This window comes from Artemia sp. Qi Xiang Cuo, chromosome 2 (genome assembly GCF_049724085.1).
Source record: "Artemia sp. Qi Xiang Cuo chromosome 2, ASM4972408v1, whole genome shotgun sequence".
Taxonomy (NCBI): domain Eukaryota; kingdom Metazoa; phylum Arthropoda; class Branchiopoda; order Anostraca; family Artemiidae; genus Artemia; species Artemia sp. Qi Xiang Cuo.
The window spans coordinates 65,625,049-65,650,548 of NC_142795.1; the positions used below are offsets into that span (position 1 = coordinate 65,625,049).

Sequence of the window (25,500 nt, forward strand, 5' to 3'; positions counted from 1 at the left end):
ATTATAAACACATTCTTTTGATACATTTATTGACATCAAAATTTCGTTTTTAAAAGTTTCGATTACTATTGAGCCGTATCGCTTGTTTTTTTATTGTTTTTTTTTTACGTATATGTTATTACGTATATGAGGGGGTTCTCCCCTTAGTCAATACCACGCTCTTTACGTTAAAAGTAAAAAAAAAATTTGATTCACAAACCCCTTAATCACAAAGGCCTTTTAATTAGAATAGATCGCTCTTTTGAAAGAACTAAAAAAAAACTGTAGCGTAACGAGGGTGGTATTGACTTGGGGGAGAACCCCCTCACATACGTTATAATTTCTGTTCGTTTTAAGTTCTAATATTCCTTCTTACATTTCAGTTGAAAAAACTTGTTTTTTTTTATTAATTTCTGATCGTTTCTTAAATAATGCTTGGAAATCTGGCGCCCCCTTCATAGAAATGTCCCTTACCCCAAAGAAACATCCTCAACGGATCGCTTCTCCAGAGTACCCCTCTCCTCTAGCCCCCCCCTCCAGAAAAAATCCTTCCTGAAAATGGTTGTATACTTCCCAATAACCAATAAATAATGCTGGCAAGTCCGGCGCCCCCTTCATGGCAATTTCCCTTCCCCCATGAAAACTTCCTTCATGGAAAGATCCTTCCCTATAGCGCCCGACCCTCACCGTCCCCCACCTACCACAAAAAAAAAACACTGAAAAAGTAAGTATAATTCACTATAACCAATACTATATGTTAACATTGAGTAAAGTTCATAACTTTCAGCCCTCCCCCTGAGGACTTTGGGGGATCAAGTCATCCTAAAAGACATTTTTATCATATTTTCGACCATGCTGAACAAAATGGCTATCTCAAAATTTTGATCGGGAGACTTTGGGAAAAAAATGAGCGTGGGAGGGGCCTAGTTGCCCTCAATTTTTTTTGGTCACTTAAAATGGGAACTATAAATTTTATTTTCCTTTCAAATTTGCCCTCCCACGTTATTATAGTACAACTGGTTGTTTACGATAACCCCTGGGTAAAAAAAAAAAAAAAAAAAAAAAAAAAAAAAAAATAAAAAAGCATCCGTGATATTTCTTCTGGCAAAAAATGCAAAGTTCCACATTTTTTTAAATAGGAACTTGAAACCTTTAACACAGGAGTATCTAATACGCTGAATATGATTGTGTGATTTTCATTCAAATTTTATAATTTCTTGGGGGTCTCTCCCCTTTTTTTAAAAATCAATCAAATTTTCTTCTGCGCGTAGATTTTGATAGGTAGCATTAAAGTTGATGAAAGTTACATATTTGAAATCAGCATTGAAATCTGATTCTTTTGATATATCTATTGGTATCAGTAACCCGTTTTCTAGAGTTTCGGTTACCATTGAGCCGGGTCGCTCCTTACTTACAGTTCGTTACCACGAACTGTTTGATACGAAATCCAAAACAACCCAAAGTTCTCCGTTTCATGATTCACATACCGGAAAAAAAGTTTCAGGTTTCTATCTCTTACTATTACTGAGCTACAGGCTTCTGATCAACATAAACAGAAGACTAAGAAAGTAATAGTGGTGCTCCAACACACAATGAGGAGGACGAGCACCGAGCCAACGAAAATGAGATACGAGAGCATGCGTGTTAATGAATCCTACTAACGCAAATTCATTGCAGCACCAAGCAACCTGGGGCAAACACAGCTACAAATGCTCTCCCTCTATCTCAACCTAATCAAAGTTTCACTCTTTACCCCTTCCCGTGAAATTCCTATTTCCTTTAAATACTTCCTTATGACCTCTTCTCACCCCATTCAGGGGTAGCCCTGCTTTCTGTTGGCCCCAGATGGATCGCCAAAAAGAACAATTTTCGGCAACATGTTGCCTTTTTAAAGATGAAGATAACATCATACGTAAAATCTGTCCTAGCCACCTCAATTTTTCTGCCATTTTGGCCCTAGAAAGTGGGATAAAACCATGTTTTCCGTGAAGCTTTTTGTTTGATATAAGTCAGTCAATCGGGTACCTCAAACTGTCTATAGACAATTCTTCTGAAACATTAAACAAAACTTCCTCTGCCTTCCGAAAAAAAGTACGAAGCCACTAGACCCTTAAGGTCCAAACCGGCGGTGCTGATTTCCGTTTCGTAGCCCTTCAGCCAGGAAGTGCAATGGGGACTGGGGGCCAGTCATCCTATCCTTTCGAACACCGTTCCTGCTAACCTTCTACAGATTTCTCCAGGTACCCATTTAGAGCTGGGTCGACTCTGGCTGAGCTTACAGAGTCACGCCACTGACCCCCCTCCCAAATCAAATAGCCAGCCACACCAAGAATCGAACCCTTGCCCCTCAGACAAACGGTTCTCAACCCAGCGCGCCAAACACTTTGTTCTGCTTTCGAAGTGCCCACGTTTCAGAAACATACTTGAACATTGCCATTATCATAGCTTCCAAATTCTAATCTTGGTTCGCAAACTTATCTTCCTAGTTTTCTAGGTTTTTTCAACGGTGAAAAAACACACTTGGTCTTGGCTATTCTACTTTTTACATATTTACTATATCCAACACCTTTACTACTAATACTAGCAAGGTAAGTGAAGCTATCCAATTGATCGATCCTCTTGTTATCAAACATCACTTCTTCACCTTGATTTATTTCTATTCTAAGCGACATAATTCCCTGAGTATTAATTTTCATCCCTATTCTTGCACCATGAGCTCTAAAAACCTGCAAAGCTTCATTTATTTTGCTGATATTTTTATGACACTTCGATCATCTGCAAAATCCAAGTTTAGGAGAGTTTTAACTTCTCATTTAATTGTCTTGAATCGATCCAGTCAGTCTTTGATTTACAATAGCATAATCGGTAAGGTTGGCCGTTTTACCACCGTGTGATTGCTGTGTTACCTTATGGGCCATTTTATGACCAAATACTAGATTCCTATGCCTACAAAATTGTCGCAGTCTTTAACCGTTGCTATTTTCCTTTACTACACCAAATTTAACATGGCTAGGATACCATCTATCCCAATTTCTTTCAGCCTGGACATTACAATTCTTTAAAATAGTGCCATAATTCTACTTAGGGTCCCGTTTATTCCCTCCGTGCACAATTCATCTGAGTCGCTACTACCTCTGTCAGTAGGTTCTATCAGAGCGCATTTCACTTTGACTGATAACTTACACTTTTCATTCATAAAATGAGCTCCTACCAATCGATTTCAACCTAACCTTTTCAACCTAAGCAAGACTTAGAATCTTCCTTGTTCATCTCATTCTTACTATCTGAATAAATAAACGCTTAATAACCTAATTTCATGTTTCTTTACCGTCCGAGACTAGTTTTTGATACTCCTGAAATCAGTTTGAAAAACTAACTCAAAATATCTAAACTCGTAAGCGAGAATCTCCATATGACAGTATTTTCTTAACGTTGTAACGTTCCAAGTCGCAATTTTCATATCATTTAAATCATGATATGAAAATTATGATCCAGGAATGCAATGGATGTCCAGTGAACGTTAGGGACTAATGCTTCTGTTCAAATCCAGTCAAAGCACTTAAGCTGGCTTAGAACCAGAGAGCAAAAAGTCCCTGGGGCATCCAGTTGAAAGCAGGGACGTAATTTGCTATGGGCCAGGGGCGGGGGCAACTGCCCCCAGACCCCAGTTTGTCCCCCATCTAAAATTTAGTGTCTTCAAAATTTTGTCAAAACTAAGATAACCCTACAGTATTCTAGCAACCACAGACACGGGTCAGTTTTCTTTAGTATATCTTTGTCTTTATGGTAATATATGGCTCATTTTTCCGTTTTCCCTATCATTTTCACTTGATTTGAGGAAATCGGCATCAACTTCTCCCCCCTCCCCCCTCCAAGATTTTGACAAAATTATGTCAAACACATAACATTGCTAAGAAGAGGTTAATCAGCCAAAAAAGCCAAAACACAGAAGAATTATCAATTAACCACGATCAAGTATATTTCTATGTTGTTTACTACTACTACTACTAATAATAATAATTATAACTCACCGCAGCCCCAAGCCACCTGAGGCTAACACAGCCACGTACGCTCGTCCTCCATCCTAATCTATTCAAAGTCTCCCTTTTTACACCCTCCCAGGAAGTTCCCATTTTCCTTAAATTTTTCTATACGATGTCATCCCACCCCAACCGCGGACTACCTGCTTTCCGTTTAGCCCTAGATGGTTAGCCGAAAAGGACAATCTTCGGCAATCTATCATCCATCATCCACAGAACGTGGCATAGCCATCTCAATCAATCTCTCATTATAGCTCTAGAAAGCGGGGTTGAACCACACTTTTCGTGCAGCCTTCTGTTTGAAATACGGTCAGTCAGCGGGGTACCCAAAACAATCCGTTGGCAATTTCTCTGGAAAACGTCTGGAAAATCTTCCTCCGTTTTTCGGAGCGTCTATGCTCCAGAACCATATCTGATTATTGTCATCACTTTAGCTTCCAATATTCAATACGCCGCCATAAGCCCACGCAAGCATGGCTTCCAGGGATGGGAACCGAGGAAGAAGCTTATGACAGAACCAAACAATACAAGGAAAATGCCATAAAAAGATATAATATTTTAAAATATATAATCTTGCATTATTTTTAATATTGATTATACAAACTGTTATATCTTTCTTCCTGTCCTAGACAATACACACGTGATGTTTGTAGCCAGAGGCAAAGACAATAATCCGTTTTTCATTAGCTTATAAATTAATCCAACCCCTAACCCCCCCCCACCGTCCCCATGATCCGTCTTCGGGCCCTCCAAGACGAACTTTCAACAAACTTTCCAACAAGACTTATCAAATATAGTTAAGGAAATACATTTCTCAGCTAATTAGAGCTTAAGCATCTTTTAGTACAATAACATAACTCGCAATGAACTTTCAGAAGAAAGCAAAAAGAAAGAAAATATGAATATAGAAAATGTACCCTTTAACTCCAGCATAGTTCTTGACAGTAATTAGTTCATAAATTTATTATTTCAAACGTTAACAGACAAACCAATAAGACAACACTAAATGTAACAGCAAGAAATAAATTTAAACTTCTAAGCATAAGACAGCAACAACAACTTAGCAAACACTTGGAAAAGATACAATTAGAGTTACTAAAGCGTTCAAACTAACTTACAGCTGAACTGTTCAGACATTATCATAAAGAAAAAAATCGTGAAACGCGCAAAAAAATTAAATTTCCTTTTTTTCTAAGTACAATTAGATACACAGAAATATGTTCCAAACTTCGTAGGAATCCAGATAACCTAAGCCTCCCCATCTATCTAAACAAAGATCGATCCCTCTGAATCTTAGCCTTCTTAGCAACAATCCTCGTGTTACTTATCCTTGTCCCACTCAACCACGTATAATTAAACCCACTTGAAACTAGTAACTTTTAAACCATATTTGTAATAAAACAACACTTATTTGTCTTATTCCTACATAAAAAAGACAATATGGCAAACAAGAGTTATTCTTGCACTAAAGATATTTTAAAATTGGGGAGTTCTATGAAATAAAGTTTTTGATATGAAGTTTGTTTTGCTACATCTTTGATGCAAAAAAACAACACTTTTTGTACAAATAAGGCATTGCCAATAATTGAAGAATTAAATTTGACAAGGAAAGAATTATACTTGCTAGTAAAGTTTTGACTATCTGATTACATGAATTTAATCTAAGTAGGGGTTATTTTATACTAGGATTGATCTTGTGGCAACAAAAAGCTGGAGAGTCAAATAAATCAAAGAACATTACTCTTTATTACACGATACACTTTTTAGCAGATTTCAATTCTTATAAGACTGAAAGAAATCATAAAACTTCGTTTTTTAATTAGGGTACTAGAGAAAAACTCGTATAATTTTTTGGAGAAATTTTATTCCCTATATAAGTGAATATACGTATCATGGGAGCTTTCTGGCCTATTGTCGCTCAATGGTCTGAACGGTCTCAATGGCCATAAATTTGTGCATGGACCCTACAGAAAGGTTCTGACAGGAGTAGAATTTCCTTTCGACAACAGGATTCACACCAAGTAGTGAAAAAATGCCTTTAATGGAGGAGAAAATTCCGTTGACTTTTGTTCCAGAGTGGATCAATTAATTTCTTCAGCCGACAAAAGTGTATCTAATAGAAATGCTGGGTTCCTGTTTATGGTGGCATCTGATTTCAGACAGATATCTCAACCAGACATGATATCTTCCAGCAATCATATGATGACCTCGGGCTGCTTGTCGTTTCCGCTTGACAATTTTGCCGTCTTGTCGGGGCTTGGATCAGCAGGTTTCTTTGTATTGAAAGCGGCAATATGTTTAAACATGCTTCAACATAGTCAATACATAGCAGACAAGTTCAAAACCAAACATCTCTAGAACAACGTTCGTTTAGTAGAATTCCTGCATTTTCTAAATTTTTCTTTTCTGAGCAAAGCTTGTCAAGGGAAAAAATATAGTTTCCAGACACCTTTTTGGAAAATCTTTCACTCAACGAAAGGATTCCAGCTCAAAGCCAACTGAGCACAGTTTTCGACTTCTTCAATGCAAAACTCATAGCAGGGTCTTCACAGGGCAATTTTACTAAAATTCTCAAACTAAAGGCAATTCATAGCAGCTGTCGCTCTTCAAGTCGTTGAAGACGATGACAGACTTCGGAAAATGTATTCATTAGCCAGAATAAACTAAGGGACATGTTCTCTCACGATAGATTTAAAGTTGTCTGAAAAAACCTCGTTTCAACAGAATAAACAAAGAAACAAAAATAAAAACTTTTTTCATTTAATCACCCAGATGAAATTAAGCCCTTCAGATTAACAAACTATAATATCTATTTGTTTTGATAGATTCACTATTTTCGTAGTGACGTGGACAAGAAAAGAGGCCTGAATCAACATGCTCAGACTGCAAGTTGATAAGCAACAGTTCTCGATATTTCTCAAGGAACACCTGAAGAAGGATTCAGAGACTTAACTATAAATACAATTGATCAGATCTAATGGTTGAACAAACTATTTTCAATAGAAGCAATCTATCTTACAATTACTATCATAGTTAAAAGCAAAACGCAAATTTCGAAGAAAATACATTTTGAATCAATTTTGAAGGAATGACACTTTCAATTACTTTAACAACAGGAACCAGCAACAGGAATAGTGAAAAACAACAGGAAAATAGCCAAATAAAATAAATACCAACATAAACACAGAGATTCCCGATCACAACGCTGTGGGTTAGTTGACAAAGAAGGAAAAAAAATATCATATTGTTGACAAAGCACCGCTGAACTTTTGTTTCAGAAACATAATGTCAAAAATAAACACAATTTCAAAAATGTAACTTTTACAAATGTACTTGAATTTTAATTGAGAGAGAAAATGACAAAAGCTGATATGTAACTCACATTTGACATCATCAATGAAGATCACGCTCTTATTATGTCTTAAATGACAAAAACATGGAATAAACACAGAACAAACACCCCAAAACGAATGAGTTTCAATGAATACACAAAAAACATACTCTGATTCCATTAAAACATCAACTTGTTTGAAAAAATTAGCCCCCTTTATCTTTTCATCATAATCTTAAAAGTTCACGCCAGCAAATCTTCTTACTAATTTTATTGAAAATAATTAGAAAGACGTACTATGTAAGGATTACAGCAAGACATCCATGGAGAATAAGGTAATTAGTTAAAGTGACAGCTAAATACAGTTCTGTCTCGAAAGTAATTTCAGAAGAAAAAAAAATGCTGGATGCAGAAATTAGACAGTAAACAAAAGCAAGGGTCTTAATTAGTTATACATTTTTACTAAATGTTTTAATCTAAAAAAAAAACTGGTCTAATAAAAGCAAGTATTCGAGCCTCCATGGCAGACTTCATTTTATGAAAACTGCGGACAGGGTCCATATAATGCAAGATCGAAACCATACTGTTTGTTTTTACAAGTCTTTCTCCTTCTTAGTCGTGTTTTTTTCCTCACAAAATTCTATATTAATTATCTGGAAAACAACTGTAAATATTTAGCTTGGCTTTTCTTGGAATGTTATTTCTGCTCATGATTCTCTACTCTTGGCGATTCTTAGGCGATTTGTTTAGTAATATTTTTCCTTAGATGTCAAATAGAAATCAAATGTCCTAGAAAAACCATATTTCAAGTTAGATTCTTTTTTTGTCACAATTTCCAAGCTAATGAGAGGAAAGCAGACAAAAGCCAGAGCTCCCCTTGTCTTACTGAATAGGGTTCCTGTATAGCACCCTCCCGGTAACTGTACCAATATGAGGTTTCCAATAACTGTACCAAGTGTATTTTCTCTCATAGCAGTTACAAGATATAACCCTAGTAAATTTCCAAAGATAAAAATATTCCTTAAATAATCTAATAGGAAAAGCACATAATTCTTAAAGTCATCAAACTTCAACTGAAATTTAATTTGCTGTAGTTCACAGCAATTAAGGAAAGACTTGCTTACTCAAGGATATAGCATCTTTCGGTACTTCGGGCCTTTAATTATACATACATATTTTTCTTCTTTTTTTCATTTCTTTTTTTTAACCTGATTCACTGATTACTAATATAAAAGAATGAAAAAAAAAATTAAGATTAGATTTTCGTACTAAGATTGGATTACTTAAATCTTTCAAGAAAAACTCGTACATTCCAAACATACTTTTGAAATATATTTTATATAATAATATTAAAAATTCAGAGATGCTTTAACATCAATTTACCAGCAAAATAAATATACTAAAAAGAATATATACACGAATTAAAAACAAAACTAAATATCGGCTCAGATCTTTTGCATTGCTTAACCCTGAGCTTAACCAAAAACCTTTAAAAGCAAAGACAGCGGGAGTAGTTCACTGATTTAAATTTGAAGACACAATTTCCACTGAAGCAGACAGAATGGGTGAAAGTTACCACAAGCAGACAATAACAGGATTCCTAGAGAAAAGAAAGAACCTTTACCAATATGGTTTCTAGAAAATGCAGTAAAACCTAACCTCTCTCAAGAGGAGTTTATTAAAAGCTTAATCCATGTTGATAACGTATCTATTTTAAACAAAAACTGTTTTGGCTCGAATGTTTCTATTATAAAGCAATTACAACTTATTTCAGTTGCTTTTCTTTACAAGGGCACCTGTCGTGTCACAGATGAGTTTTTTTTTCTGCCGTGATTTTTCTCCGAAAACCTGAGAGCCTTGATAAGAACTTCAATTTATATATATATATATATATATATATATATATATATATATATATATATATATATATATATATATATATATATATATATATATATATATATATATATATATATATATATATATATATATATATATATATATATATATATATATATATATATATATATATATATATATATATATATATATATATATATATATATATATATATATATATATATATATATATATATATATATATATATATATAGTATACCTGCTAAATCTAGTAGCATTACAAAACAAACCGAATAAGCAATTGTAACAGTTCTTTATCGTCAAATGAGACATAAAAACTCGATAGGCATAAGATGTATGAACAATTTTTCAGATACCCGACGAAAACTACAGATCTCAATAGGAAACATTCACATCACCTGCCTAGCTTCTCATACTTCCTTATTTCTGCCTTAACGCAATATTATACGTTTATTCTTTGGATTTCTCCAATGAATATAACTTAATGATAAACAATTGATATTAAACTCCGCACTATCATAATAAATTTTGACTAGGCGAAAATGTAGAAAATATGACCAAAAGCTAAAAATCTGTATTCGTTCTTTTATTTTATTTGAAGTATAAAAAGAGGCATAAATTAAACATACTCGTTTCAGTACCATTATTTTGCAGCAATGCCAATTAAGTTTGCTTAAAAGAACTGAATCAAGAAAAGTTGGTATATTCTGTTCTAGCTTCAAAATACAGCACTCCCTAGAATTCATATATAATCGTATACATAGCTCGCTAGCACACAAATTAAAAAAAGGCTAGCACAAAAAAAATGGGAGTTTAATAAATGAAAAAACACTGATGAGGAATTAAAGATAAAAATTAAAAGAATTTATTCGTGCTATTATAAATGATATTTGGATTCTTGTAATTTGCATTTACAAGACAATTATTATTTTATTGTGCATGCATTGGGAATGGGAATAATCTACAGCTACAAAAACGCTAATATGCAATAATTTATCAAAAATACAAATATTAAAAAAGATTAAGCATTTAAAAAGTCAGATACAGAAAAACATAGACTAATCGTGCTATTTTGAATAGTATTAGTTTCGCTTTACGGCCATGGGGCATAAAACCTTAATTTAAATATAGAAAAAAGAATAGTCTTCCTTTCTGGATAAATTAAAAAACAGACCAAAAATATGTTTCTTATTTTGAAAATTTTCTAATCTTGAAAAATCTTTATAATTCTCATTTTTTTTTTATTTTACTTTTTTGAATAGTTTTTGACCTTTTCGACTACCTTTGTATATTACTTGTGATAAAATTTGGTATTCATTATTGACTAATGATTAATGATATTGACTAATGTTGTTACTGTTGATCAAATTTCAATTTATACTAATTTATACTAATGCTCCAATTATACTAATGCTAATTTATACTAATTCATACTAATGCTCCATTTCAATTTATACCAATGCTTAATTCATCAAAAGTGCATAGTACACACCCAGTATTAGCATCACCAGTTTCTTTTATGGGTTGGAACTAATTCAATTTCTGTCCCTTTTAATTACCCTGTGAAAAATCTGTCACTCCTATTGGGAAAAACAAAACAATTTTAGTTCTTTTATAAGAAGATATAAATCGATCAATTTTGAGCTGAGACGAAAAGAGAAATCTACTCCCTTTACCGAAGTTTTTCGCATCAAATCGACCAAAGATTTTAATTTTTTTTTCATTCTTTAGCTGATACGTTTTACTGCATTTCAGAAACCACGCTAAGACTAAGGAATAAAGTGATCCCAGAAAGTAAAAGAGAAGCTAGAGGAAAGAGGTACAAACAAATTACAAAAGGTAGCCATTAAGCACAACTACTAGAAAATTATCAATTACAACATTTACGACAAAGCAACATTCAGAAACAAAGAAAGCATGACGTACAAAAACAAGGACTTTCAAATTTGGTAGCTACTCGCCTCTGATGGTTTGGTGTATATTATATACACTTACACTGAATTTGTGTAAGATATTCTATTCATAGAACTGAACTTTAGAGCTAGCAGTCTGAAATGTTTGATTAGAAAATGGAAAGTGCAATGTTAAACCGGACTTCAATCGAAAGTTGTTCGATAGAAACTAGCGCCATTGACAATGCACTGTTACCCAGCAGAATTACAAAAAAAAAAAAAAAAAAAAAAAAAAAAAAAAAAAAAAAAAAATTGGGACAAGGAATAATTTATTAAAAAGTTCAGGGTTTCAATAAAAGATCTGAGTCTATTTAGATCCATCCTGGAATTTTCTAATTGGTTTTGGTTAGTAGGTAGATACCCAGGCTGGTTACAAACAAAATTATCAACAAAAATAGATCTCTTGTCCTCTTTTGGTCAAAGTAGGTCTTTTATATTCGACTTGATGTAATAAAAGTGAAAGCCAAATCTCTTATTCAAGTTTCTAATAATTAACTTCAACATTATTTTCGGGTATGATTAGATGGCTACTACTACTACTAAGAACTCGCTTCAGCACCAAACCACCTAAGACAAAGACAGCTACGCAGGCTCCCCCTCCACCCCAGTCTATTCAGAGCCTCCCTCTTTACATCCTCCCAAGATGTTCCAATTTCTCTTGAATCCTTTCTTGTGACCTCCTCCTACCCCGTTCGGGGGATGACCTGCTTTTCGTTTGGCCCTAGATGGTTGGTCGAAAAGGACTGTCTTTGGCAAACTGTCATCCATCCATTTAGAGACGAACTTAAGTCTTATCTTTTATCAATTGCCTCGAATCTTTGCTTCAGCTCCTTGAATGGTACTGTTTTAAGGGCAGAAATGTTCATAAACTGGGTTCTGATTTATGCATTGCCAAGATAAGATTTTTTTTTACATCATTAGCGATTCAGCTGGTTTCGGGTCTTTTTATTATCTTCAGCTTTTACCAGAAAGTTATCATACTTCTTGTTGCAAATTGGCCAAACAATGGGCTGCAAATCTTACAATATTAAAAACAGAAGTAATGGATTCAAAGTTGGTCATTAAGGAGCCTACACCTCAGGAATTCTTTCCTGGACTTGCTTTGCTATAACTCCAAGTCACCGAAATGCTCGGTTAAAAAATAATAGGATAATCCATGCATCTACAAATTCAATAATCATTTCTTAGCTCCTTTACGCTGAAATAGATGATAACTGCCTCTGCGAAGCAATGAAAAAAAAAGCAGAAAAGCAGCCGGAGCATGCCAAAAGCCAAGACCACATTGGTAGACTGAACTCAAATTTACCAACAAAGTTTCGAAATTTATTTTTCTTTTCAAATTTATAACAGACACTTATTTACTATCTGGAAGTAATTTGAGAGAAGATTTCTGTTGGAGAAGAAAATTCGACAGATATTTGGATAAAATCAAACTATTATCCCACAGCATTTTATATTATTTTAAATGGTTTATCAGTTTGCGTACTATTTAAATTATTAGAGTTATTACATTGAAGTAATACTTAATCTTTCATTAGAATTAAAAGTGTGGTAAAAGGAATAACATCAATTTATCAGAGGAATAAATTTTGGTAACCAGTATGGTGGCCAGTAACCTGACCATTAGTAACAAACTAAAAAAATCAGCAGTGGGAAGGAAGATTCTTCAAAACCTAAGAATACCCTTTTTCATAAGGTTTGAATAAACATTCGTTTATTATCTAATCAGCCAACAGTCGTCTAAATTACGAAAAAGACTTTTTTGGTAAGACAAAACCCAAAAAAAACTGCTATTTCCTTTTTTCCTTTTAAAACAGGATTCTCCTTTGATAAAAGAAACAGTTTTAGGAAATATGTCAATAGTTACACGTTTTGAACAAAGAAACAAAATTAATAGATATAAACTACGCCCTATCTTGGCCAATCAAAACATTCGTCATAATAATGAGCCCTTGTTTAAATACTGTGCGATTGGACAAGACCCAGAAAATTTTAGGTTCTTTCCCAAACTCATCATGCAATTCTGTACTAGCCCTATTGTTATAACATTATTAACATACCTGTTGTGAAATCAGAAAAAGGGGAAAGCTTTTTTTCAAAACAAGGAACTGAACATCATAGCTCACCAGTTGATTTTTATCAAACAGGCAACAAAATAAGTACTAATTGATTCAGCCTTATAAGCTATGCTCCCTGTAGGAGTTTGTTTTGTTTTTGGTTTGTTTTTAACGATTGCACTTAGAATCCCTTTATTTATAATATTTTATTTTAATATTTTGTTTAATAACTTATTTTACACTTAGGTAATTTCTTAGAACCATACTGCCTTTTTATTTAAAGAAATTAACAAATAGAACTATAGAAGGAAAAACGAGTATAGTATTTAAATGAAGCAGTGGAACAAAAAAAATGATATTTAGAATTTTTAGGATGTGAGTCTTACTTATTTGTTTATGTTTTTGTTTTTCTTTGCATATTATGTTTAATTTACCTTAACTAATTTTTTTCTATTAATCTTGTTTCCGTTGGTAAAGGCTCCCGGACGTGGAGTCAAAACATAAAAACAAGAAAAAAAAGATTTTTATTATTTGAAGTTTTTTTTGTTCGACTGCTTTATTAAAACATTATACTCTTTTTTCTATTTATATTTTCATTTATTAATTTCTGTTACCACTTAGGTGACCCTTACTTGTTACCATTTGAGTCTTCCCATTTCGTGAATTGCTAAGGATAATTGTAAATATCTATTTAACTTGTTTTAATAAAAATTCTTGTCATTTATTGTATCTTAGTAGGCTACTGCTGATATCAAAGTTGAAAAGACAGTTTCTTTTGGAAACAATTTAGCAATAGACCTTACATGAGTCTAGCTTACAAAGGCATTAGCTGGTTATAACATTAAAATCTCTCTGAGCGTGGAAAACGAATCACATAATTTATCTAGATTTACATTGACTAGAGAGGCTTTTCAAACAAAGCTGTTACAGAGGACCGCCCTACAGTCAGTAGTATCTTACCTATAGCATATTGATAGGGCTTTGTTTAAAAAAAACATAAAAATGTCTCAATCTTTTGCGGTCGTCCAAACAACCATTCTAACCGACTCTTGAAATCACCAGATGGTTTGAAGCCAGTACAAATGGGGCTTATGTTGTTTCATGGAATAATAGAACATTATTCACTAAAACTTTAACTAACTTTCTCAAACACACCGCAAAGCCTTAGACCTTAGGCTAAAACAAGGCGAACTCTTGTTTTTCTCAACAACTACGCAGGACACAACTACTATGTTACATTAGAAGAAGTGTTGATAGATAGCAAAGCTTACACATTTTTTGTTATTCTTTTAACTTAACCCTTGAAGGTATTGTGTTGTCCAGAGTAACCATGTCTGGACTTACCCCAGTCTCCCCTACATATCTGAGGCGAAAATTCGGGGCCCCTTAGAACAAACTTTCCAGAAACCTCTCAGCTTTAGTCAAATATTGTTAACCTTATAATAATTATGATAAATCATTATCATTATAGTTGAATATATAACCTGATTATTAACCTGATAATTGCTATAAACTTGATAATTAACCTGATACGATTATATGTTACATCATAATCATTATAAATGCAGGTATTGGCTGGCTGTAACACAACATTTCTCATGAAAACGACGCATAAATTTATTTGGATTTTCACCATCAAAATCACAACGACAGAAAATATAATATTAGCTGGTTTCAAGACTAACGTTTACGAACCGTGAAAAATGTGGTTTACAAGCATTAGCTAAGACTGAGCTTTAGCATTGAAACATAGAAAATTAGAGATAAATAGTACTTGAGAAAATTTGTGCAATGCTCAGCCTCGTTTTGTGCTCCCTGTGAAATATGCAATTTTGCGACAAGCTTATAGATCTAAATTACACCGAAAGGAAAAAATATTTATATCAGTGATTTCATTGGTTTTAGATCTATCCATTTGTCAAGCTAGAAATATACTTTTACTCAGACTTTTCTCAGAGAATGATCCAAACTTGTCTATAAAACAAAAAACCTATTTCGATAATTTTTAACCAATTTTCGTCGTGTTTTTCAGCATAAGAAAAATGTAAAGTGAATTTTTTTTTAAATTGAATTTTGTAGATGGATAAAGCCTAAACTCAACTACCTAATGAAAGCAAAATTGTGTTACGTTGAAACATTAAAACTGTAAGATTACAGAAAATAACATATTACACAATTTCACAGGGAACATAAACCTAAGTACATCATTTTTTGTTCTTTTTTCTAACCTATCTTCTGGAAGCTATGATGAAGCTAATAATAGGCCAGGATCTGCTTAAAAATTTAAGCTAATCAGGAATAATTTATATGAGCAATAATCAAAATAAATCAAAAGCTTTGGCATTTCAAAGTATCAGTGCCACTTTCTAGATCCCAAAACCTAGAGGAATTAAAAAGAGCAAAAGAATAAAACTTTCGTTTAAAATTTGATGGTAGGAGAGGGTACTAAATTTTCGCTCAAACATAAATCGTCCGGCAATAATGGATGGATTATATATAAGACTGAATGCAGAGTAAAAATAATAAGGACACTTTCTTTGCAATGATTTTAAATTTACATTACATTTAATTTAATTATATTTTTAATTTACATAGGATACATGCTACTATTGCATCAGCTTGTTTATATTTGTGTATATTGATGTATCTTTTTTGTTTATTTTTCCTAGTACTCCAATTGTGTTTTGTAGCAGCTTTAAAAAGAAAAAAAATATAACCCCATTGTAGTTGAATTCGTTTTGATCTGGCAGCTGTCTTTTGTTAGTTGGGGAATATTGCTGTGGACTAGACATTCGTCATTGAAATAGAACAGTGTAAATTCCAGGCTATACACTACAGGGCAGAACCTGTATTATTTTCACCTGTGATTCATTAATCACGTTAAGAAGAAATTTACCAATAATTTATATTCCATAAAATTTTAAATTCTAGATTAAACCGTACAAGATATAAGGAAACAAATGCAGATCAATGCACATAATATTTTTGGCAAATTTTTGGGAGACATACTTGGTTCATCAAAAAAAAAAAAAAAAAAAAAAAAAAAAAAAAAAAAAAAAAAAAAAAAAAAAAAACAACAACTTACAGTTATTCTGTGAGTATGGTTCAACATAATTGCTTGGGAATAAGCCGACAACTCCATTCAATTCTCCCTGCCACCAGGAGGCGTCGTCTTTGTTGATAACAATGATGATATCATCTTTTTTCAGAGTCAGTTCATCATCATTCTGTGCAGTGTACGGGAACATTGCAATTACCTTTTCTAAAAAAAATAATAATTTTAATGTTTGCACCAAAGAAAAAAGAAGAAACATATACTTCGTCTAGCACTGTCATTCATAACGTGCAGTTCTCCAGGACGGAGGGTACATTTTGTTTGTTGACGCCGGAATACTTTACTGTTTTCTGAAGTTATTGCTAAATGTTCTGCTAAAGCAGACTGTTAAAGGGCACGGTTAACCAGACATAAGGGAGGATGGGATTGAAGAAAGATCATTTCGAACGAGGAATGGATGATATGCTGGCAATAATTTCCGAACTGCAACAGGAGAACAAGTTGCTAAAAGATGAAAATAAGTGTCTATGGAAAGAGTTGACGCGTTTGAAACTAACTTGCGTTCGTATGAACTTCAAAATCATCTGCTAGCGAGAATCTCGTAAGTAGTGAGATCATTATTTGCTGATAAACTCAGTATTCAAGACAGTTCAGGCATTGATATTGAAAAATGTTATAGAATCGAAGAAAGGACTTGCTGGGTCTGGTCACAGTACTAGAGCTTCAGGTTCAAAACTAATTTAGAGCCTATCTTTGTGACTTTCGCTCAACCTAATTATCGTGCCATGATTATGCGAACTGCGGTAAGCTAAAAAGTCAGAAATTAGCCTGGCCGTGGATCTACCCCCAGAACTTGCTAAGCGCCAAAAGGAGCTTTTATCTTTGGGCTTCAAATTGCATAATTCTACTAAGATTTACAAAATTAGTGAAAGCAGAGTTATGCAAAAAGGGATCAAGGTGTGGCTAGAAGTAAAAAAAAACTCGGAACGTGTCATGGAAAAAATACGACGACGCTTGTTATGATTTCTTGCAAGCCATCTCAGATCCGCAAAATCAAGTGGTGGAAGCCTGTGACTGATGATAGCGAATTTTTGCTGGTGTGTTTAATTGGCGTAATTATCAGTTAGTGTGCCCCGGTCTATAATGTAGTACCCTGTTTTCTTCATGTGTTTCTTGAGGTATTATTTTTTGTTTCAATCTGTTTTTCTTTTTTGTTATGCAAAATTAGTTCCGTCGGTTTTTTATTTTATTCCTGTCACGTTCTTGCCTGCGTGAACTCGGGTAGATTTATTTTTCCAGGTGATGAATATCCCAAATCCCGTTACTATTTTGGAGCTTCAGATATACCAGAATCCTTTATTTCGTCTCATTTTTCTACTGTTCAACTAAACTGTCAAGGGCTATGCTCTTCTCTGAGGAATATTCATCTTTTAGGTGTGGTTGCCCAGCCTAAAATTTTTGGTTCGTGTGAAACATTCCTAAGGCAACAGACGTCTACTCTGGTCGATCTTCCAAATTATCATTCCGAGTTCCTACATCGAAAAGAGAAGAAAAAGCGGGGACTAGTATTTTATATAAGTGATTCTCTACGCCTGTTTTGAAGAGATGACCTGATGAATAATATCGAAGGAGTTTTTGAATGCTTTTTTATTGAAGTAAATGTGGCTCATAATAAAAAGGCACTAATTGGTGAAATATACCACCCTCCTTCTGGGTCAATCCCGGAATTTTTTGCCTATCTGAAAAGTACTTTTTGAGAGGATACCCCAATCAAAATATATTGAGTTGTTCTTGATGGGCAATTTCAATATGGATTTTAATGTCGGTCTTCCGTTAAAAAAAAAGATGCAGTTGATTTTCTTTCGATGATAGCTGCATTCGAATTATATCCGTCTATTACTATTCCGACACGTGGGACACAAACGTCTCATATGATAATTGACAATGTTTCAGTTCAAGTTTCCTGACTCTGGTCCTGTTTTAGTTTCAGATATGTCTGACCATTACCTCATTTTGGCATCGTAGTCATTTCAGGAATATGAAATTTTAAGTCACCATATTAACAAAAATTTAAAATTTCTGAATTTATCAGATGATAATATAAAATGTTTTAAAGAGGAAGTGGGTAAAATAGATTGGTCGTCATTGCTGATGAGGAAAATAATGTGGATACCGCTTTTCAGTCGTTTCATTGTATTGTTACGGGGAAAAAAAATATGTGAAAAAAGTGTAGTCCGTAACTCTAGGAAGTTTTTCCCATGGCGTCCATGATTTTCGAAAAGTCTTCTTGACTGTATGAACAAGAAGATGAGTATATAGAAGGATTATTTAAGTGAACCAACGAAATATACGTTAGAAGGATACTAAAAATATAATAACTTGCTTCGTAAAATTCTAAGAAATGAAAAGAAAAAGTATTTTTTTTAATAAATTCCAGAATTGTGGGAACAATGGTAAGAAATTATTGAGTGTTATAAAATCAGTTTTAAAACCTGTGTTCTAAAAGTTCTGATGTGCAAAAAAAAAACTGATCCAAAAGGATCAAGCTATAGAGAATGAAAGTAAAATTCCAGGTGTTTTAGCATCTTTTTTAGTGAAGTTGGAAGGGATACGACGGATGAAGTTCTGATCTCTCGTCACAGCTATAAACATTTTCTTTCTCCTTCGTTTAGGGATTCGATGGGGTTCGTTCTAGTTTCTGATTATAATTTTGTGAATATAGATAAGAATCTGAAAGTAGTTCTTCATTCGATTATGATGGAATTAATGCCAAAATTGTGAAGGAAAGTGCTCAAGTTCTGGTTGAACCACTTACTTTTTGTTGAACCTTTCGTATGAAACAGGTACTTTTCCGGATGATCTAAAGAAAGCGAGAGTAATTCCTCTTTTTAAAGGAGGAGATCCATCAGATGTGTCTAATTATAGACCGATTTCACTTTTATCTACTTTTTCTAAAATTTTTGAAAAACTTTACACAATAAACTTGCAATTTTTTGGAATTAAAGGGTTTTCTGTATTCGAGATAATCGGTTTTCGTCCCGGCCACTCTTCAGAAGATGCTCTTGCTTCGCTTTCCCTCTTTATAAATAAAATGAAGGATCAGAATAAAATTCATATGGCACCACTTTTGAACATAAAGAATGCGTTTGATCGTATGTCCCATGATATCCCGCTTGGTAAGTTAGACAATATTGGGGCGAGAGGCCATCTTTTTAACGGTTTAAAGTTATATAGAATATAGAGTAATCATAATTGGGAACAATCATACATTTCCGAAGACATTGAATTGCGGAGTGGCCCAACGTTCTATTCTTGGACCTCTTTTACTTATTATTCATATTAACGACTTGCAGTTTATTTTGACTGACCACTCCCACCCCAGTTTTTCGCTGCAATTTTTGCCATCAGACTTCACGGTCTGTCCCAAATTCGGATTCGAGTTCTAACGAAATGTTACAGGGCTTTGCAGATGAAATAGTCATTGGATGTGCTAATGGTAATTTTTGAGGTACTGGTTTATCGACAACAACAGACGATGGAGCATGTTTACTTGTGGATGGATGCTAACAAGGTGACTATAAATGTTAAGAAATCCCACGTTTCGCTATTTTGACGAGTAGGAAAGCTCCAGCTTCTTTAACAGGTCTCCAAAGGCCTAGAGGCATGATTTAGAGACCAGAAAATGGATTTGTAAAGTACCTGGTTGTGTGCATTGATGAAAAATTTTCTTTCAAACAACATTTTCAGAAGTGGGCCTAAAAATTTCTAGAAATCTGGGAATATTAAACAAACAGGTTTGGAAGTTTTCAATTGCTCAGTTTTTGTTTACAATACTCTTATTCTCTTCTACCAAATTGCTTTTCAGGAATTTTTTCTGCGGTTGAAACACACCGGGAAAGATCGCGAGATAGAAGCCTGTTGGTTGTTCCGTATACGCCATGTGTTCGGTCTGATTTCTCAATTGACATTTTATGCTCACGAGTTTGGAATGGCTTAGAGGCAATTATAAGTAAACCGAGTTTTGCATCATTTAAAATAAGTCTAAAGAAATATCTAAATAGCAAGCGTAAAGTAATAGTAAGTAAACTAAAATGATATTAAATAGACCTAAAAGAAAATAGATAAATAGTTATTATTCAGAATTAATCTTGACAGTTATATCATATCTTGTTTTCTCCCGGGGAGACTGAGATTTAAATTATGTTTTAGTGATTTTAATTGAGAAGTTTGGAGGCGATTTGAGTTCATGCTGACTGGCAAATGGAGGACCACCACTATGTGACGTAATTAACGATGTAATCTAATGTTCCCTTAACAGGAATGTCCTAGAGGGCCAAATTAATATGGATTATGGGCCAGAATTTTTTTTAATGTATCTGTGAGTGTATGTAATTTAAGTGTAATGTATTATTAAAACTGATCTGTATCTGATAAAATCTTTATTTATTGATCATTTTATTTGGTAAATTAACAAATTAATAAAGACAAGTATTAGTAATTATAAATAAAGTAATAAATATTACTAATGGCATTATCAGTAAAGACGCTGGATGCGGTGAACATATTATGGGTAAAATGGCGAAAGTCCAAGCTGTTTTTTTTTTTTTTTTTTTTTTAACAGTTGAAAAAAGTTTGGAAGCACAGGAAGATGAGTCTGCGAACCAAGATTAGAATATTGGAAGCGACAGTGACGACAGTGGTCATGTGTGGTTCTGGAACTTGGGCGCTGCGAAAGACGGAGGAGGATTTACTAAATGTTTTCCAGAGAAGTTGTCTAAGTTTCACGCAGCCTGGCGTATACCGTTGTGAAATACGTGCCAGAGTCCTTATTCGCACAGCTCTTGTGAACAAATTGACCCGACGAACAAAATAGAAATGAAAAATACAAAATATTTGAGAAGAGGAGAGAGAAACTTACCGACTTGTATAGTTGGAGGAGCAGGCGATGAGAAGCCAGCGAGCTGGTCATCAAATTCTTGGACAGGAGTACTTCTTGCTGAGCCTGAAGAAGTCATAATCCTTACATAAGAAGAAGGAAACCATCCAAATTGTCTTTGCTTGCCTTTTGCCTTTAAATAAAAAAATTATATACGACTTTCTTCAGCTTTATCGACAAAAATCAATAGGGACATTCCGAATTTTAGTATCTTTTACTATTACAGAAATCAAACGTTTCCAAAGTTATAAAAAAAAGCCTGCAATATAAAACAGAATATACGACAATGAAAAAATGGAAGTCCAAAACAACTTCTTACCTTTGTGAAATAGTTATCTTTTTAGTTGTATGACCTTTGATAAAGCCAATGCAACATATAAAATATATCTTTCATTATTTTCTACAAACTGGGTTTCCAAAATCAAGAGATAAAATCCAGAACACTTGTTTTGCAAAAATCACAATTAAAGCTTAAGAAATATAATCTCAGAAATGGTTGTCGAATTAAAAAAAAAATCATATTGACATATTAGTAACCGTCAATTCAATTTGATTTATAAAAAAAAAACCGTAAACAAACTATTATTATTATTATGGGCACTCAAATTTTCTAGACTCAATTTGGGCATATTATGAGCAGACTCAAAATTTTGTATTGGTAACTTATAAAAGTGGAAACCACAGTTTATATAATTAGCAGTATGATCTTTCCCTATCTCACCCATTATAAAAACCTGGACCGAGGTGCGAGTGCTCCAGAGAACGTATAAACATAAGCGGCATTAGATCTTTTCACGGGTAGACAAAGAATAATCACCTACGGAACAAGTACTGACAAAACCACTTGGCCGGCTCACAAATAAGTGGACAATAAGTGCACAAATGAGTGGGAGGAGCTTTTTGTTTGCACTGAGAATGAAGAGCCAGAAATCATCTGCAGTAAACTTACTGGATAATTATATAAACTGTGGTGGAAACTTACGCTAGTGTCGGCAAAAAAATCAACGCCATCTAGCTTTTGGATGCATTTGGTATTTTTTCAAGCTTTGTTATTGTTTTTCTTTCAGGAACTTAGATCAGACACTTATTACTACACTAAGGTTACTGACTAAACAAATTACGGATTACGAATCCGTTAATTACGAAATTACGAAATTATTCTTATTATTACACCGAAAAAATATCAAGTGTCCTTAAACACTAGATGGCCAGTTCCCACTCTTGTAAGTTACCCATACTCTTTAGACAGACTCACCAAACTGAGTAAGATTAAATTAAGAGCCTTAATTAAAACAGATCTTAGGAGCCTGTGTGGCTAAAATAATAAACACCCAATTCAAGCATACAATGAAACAAACACAAATTAAGATAGAATGAAAGAAGCAATCACACTCACATCAATTTTTGAATACTACCTTGACATGAAAACTATACACTGTCACCAGGGGAGATATATGTATACACACATACGATATATAACTCAAAGAATTGTAAAAGAAAGCCCTGGAGAACAGCTAATAACCACTCATAACATTACACATCCTTTTTAGACTTAATTTTTTTAAAGCATTTAGGTCTACAATGCTTTGAACATGACCTGAATTTGGGAACAACGTTTTAGAATATCAATATTAACCATTTTAAATCTACAATTTAGATTCAATTGTCCTACACGCCCCTAATTATAGTAAATTTTTTGGCCACCATAAACGTACAAAAAATAGTTATAGGTCTAGATTGGGGGCTATTGAGAAGGAAACATGTTATGAAAACAATTCATACCTCATACAATATTCAGAATAATTGTAAACACATTTTGACTGCAGCTCCACTACACTTTACCCCCCCCCCTCTTAATAAGCAGATGTTTAGCCCAAATTGCATACATCCAATACATTCCACCACCCATCACTCATGTTTTTCCGGTTCTTGTTTCGTCAAAGTTGATTCAATTTAAGGGTACACGGGCTAGAACGAGAGAGACGCATTAGCACAATGTTTTGGAGATATATAATTTGAGCTATATATGTGTACATTATTGGGCGCTGGGGGTAAAGTATATCGGAGCTGCAGTCAAAACGTATTAGCTACAATTATTCTGACTAGTACAAAGCGAGAACTGTTTTTTAACATGTTTCCTTCTCAATAGCCCCTAATTTAGACCTATACCAAAATTTTATTTGGTAAAATAAACCTTTAAATTTAAGCAATATATTTAGTTGATTGATTTGAATTATTTAAAATTGATATAACAGGCTTATAGCTTGGTACCTGTAGTTCGCCTTCCCACCATCCGGTTGGATTTTTCTTTCTTATAAGAACAAGCTGACCACGTTGGAGTGAGAGTTGGTTAGATTCAACAGCTGCATATGGAGCTATGACTGTGGCTATCTCCGGCTTCCTTCCACTTCGTCCCTAAAACGCAAAATTAAAATAAATGTATTTAAAACACAGAGATCTTTAAGTTTGAATGGGATAAGCTATTCAGTAGCTAATCCGATAAATTCTGCTTTCCATATTTTTGAGATCTTAACGGAACATAGTTTACTGGCTCGTAGTTTTACAAAGTAAAAAAAAAAACATTACCCAGAAGAATAGATTAGCATTAAAACAGACAAAAATAGTATGCCGTCAAGCACTAAATTCTTTTTTAGAGGCCGACCTGACAAGCTTCATTCTAAAATATATCTAAGAACACTGTCGCTGCTTAAGGACTTAAACAGGCCCCAGCCAGAAGATGGGTTGATTAAAATACTAACTATTAATAAGGCTTCTTTTTAAATTCCTCGCCTCTTTTTTTAGGAACTGGGCCAAGTTGGCGTCCTGAGCAATTCATTTTAGATTTTTATTATTTTGTTGTCCTCGATAAAGGTGGCACATCACTGGTTACCAGGAAAATTTCAAATGATTCCAATTCTTTCAATCATTAAGCTAAGTAATGGAAATTAAGTGTACTTTTTGACGTTTTTTTTTCAAATAGATGAACTCTAATTTTCGTCTGCTTATTTTTGCCGTTTATATGTCAGCAAAAAGGCATGTATGTAATATATCGGATTCAAATGAATTTTTACAAATGCATTAATATTTAATTATATTTTGTATTTGATATCTGAACTAACTTTTTTTCTTTTTCTTTTTTTTTGTCAAATATAGCAACAGTAACTTGGTAACAAAGTAACATGGAAGCTAAAGGATATTACATTTCTTTAAAGATAGGTATGGCTGGAGAATTGAAACAACATGATTAAAAACTGCCTCATCCCAAAGCACACAGAGACAAAGAAAACCAGCCTTTAAAGACTTAAAGTAATTGTTAGAAAGAATTAAAGATTAAAAGTATTTGCTCTAATGTAATTGTCAAGCGGCAGAACGTGTTCCCGAACTTCGGCCGATCGTACCACGTCAAGCGAGACACGAACAAAGTTTCATTCCGCTTTTGTAAAACAAATTATTGTGCAGTATGAGCATAATAACAGCCATGAGGTTTTTTAATTTCTGCGATCTGATATTGAATTCAACCTAATACCCTAGACAGTTTCTCGGACATTGCTGATATGTCTTTTTCCCAACCTGCGTGCATATAGTGTGTTTTAGCTCAATAATACCCTCAGCTTTAGTAGTAGCAGTAGTAGTAGTAGTAGAAGAAGTAGTAGTAATATGCTAATGCTAATTTTGCCTCTTTGTTTGGTGAACACCCCCTGCAACAAGCCCTGTAAGCTTCAACTTCGTACTCCAAGCCGTTCTTAAGATAGTGTTGATACGCCCTTTGGACAACCTACTTAAACAGAGTGTGTTTTGATTTAGTTCAACTTCACCCTAAATATTCCCTGAAATTTTCACCTCAATAACCTTAGCCTTAGTGGTAGTAAAAGTAACCGTAGTATCAGTAGTATGCACACATTGCCCTTTGGTCAGTTTTTAGTTCTTTTACTGCAACAATTCCAGATACATCTTGGGTATAACCAAGATGTCTCTACCATCATTCCGGCAAAAGAAATTCCTTGGTTCCTAAATATTCTAAACTTGAAATTATTTCTTCATATCTTTTTAAGACGTATGCGCTATTAACCGTTTATTCCAAGAAGTGGACTAATCCACTTTTAGGTTTACACAGGTCCAACCTCAGAGAGAAGGGGTGTTGGGTCAAAACTCAAAAGAATACAAAAGAGCTTTTTACTACTAGCCCGTGCCGCTCTTTACTTGTAGCTCTTTACCACAAACTGTTTGAATATTGTGTTTAGTCAGTGGAGTTAATACTTAAAAAAGGAA

At 33.9% G+C, this 25,500-nt stretch overlaps 1 protein-coding gene across 4 annotated transcripts in view; it reads right to left on the minus strand.

Annotated features, from left to right (window-relative positions):
• Dap160 (dynamin associated protein 160) overlaps nt 1-25,500 on the minus strand; it is a 138,665-nt gene that overhangs the window by 49,624 nt on the left and 63,541 nt on the right. For all 4 annotated transcript variants that reach the window (XM_089102524.1, XM_089102517.1, XM_089102515.1 and 1 more), the window contains 3 exons: nt 23,503-23,646; nt 21,214-21,364; nt 16,326-16,502 (listed from right to left, as the gene is read on the minus strand). In XM_089102524.1, coding sequence (XP_088958650.1) covers nt 16,326-16,502; nt 21,214-21,364; nt 23,503-23,646 — 472 coding nt within the window. The remainder of the gene's footprint in view (nt 1-16,325; nt 16,503-21,213; nt 21,365-23,502; nt 23,647-25,500) is intronic.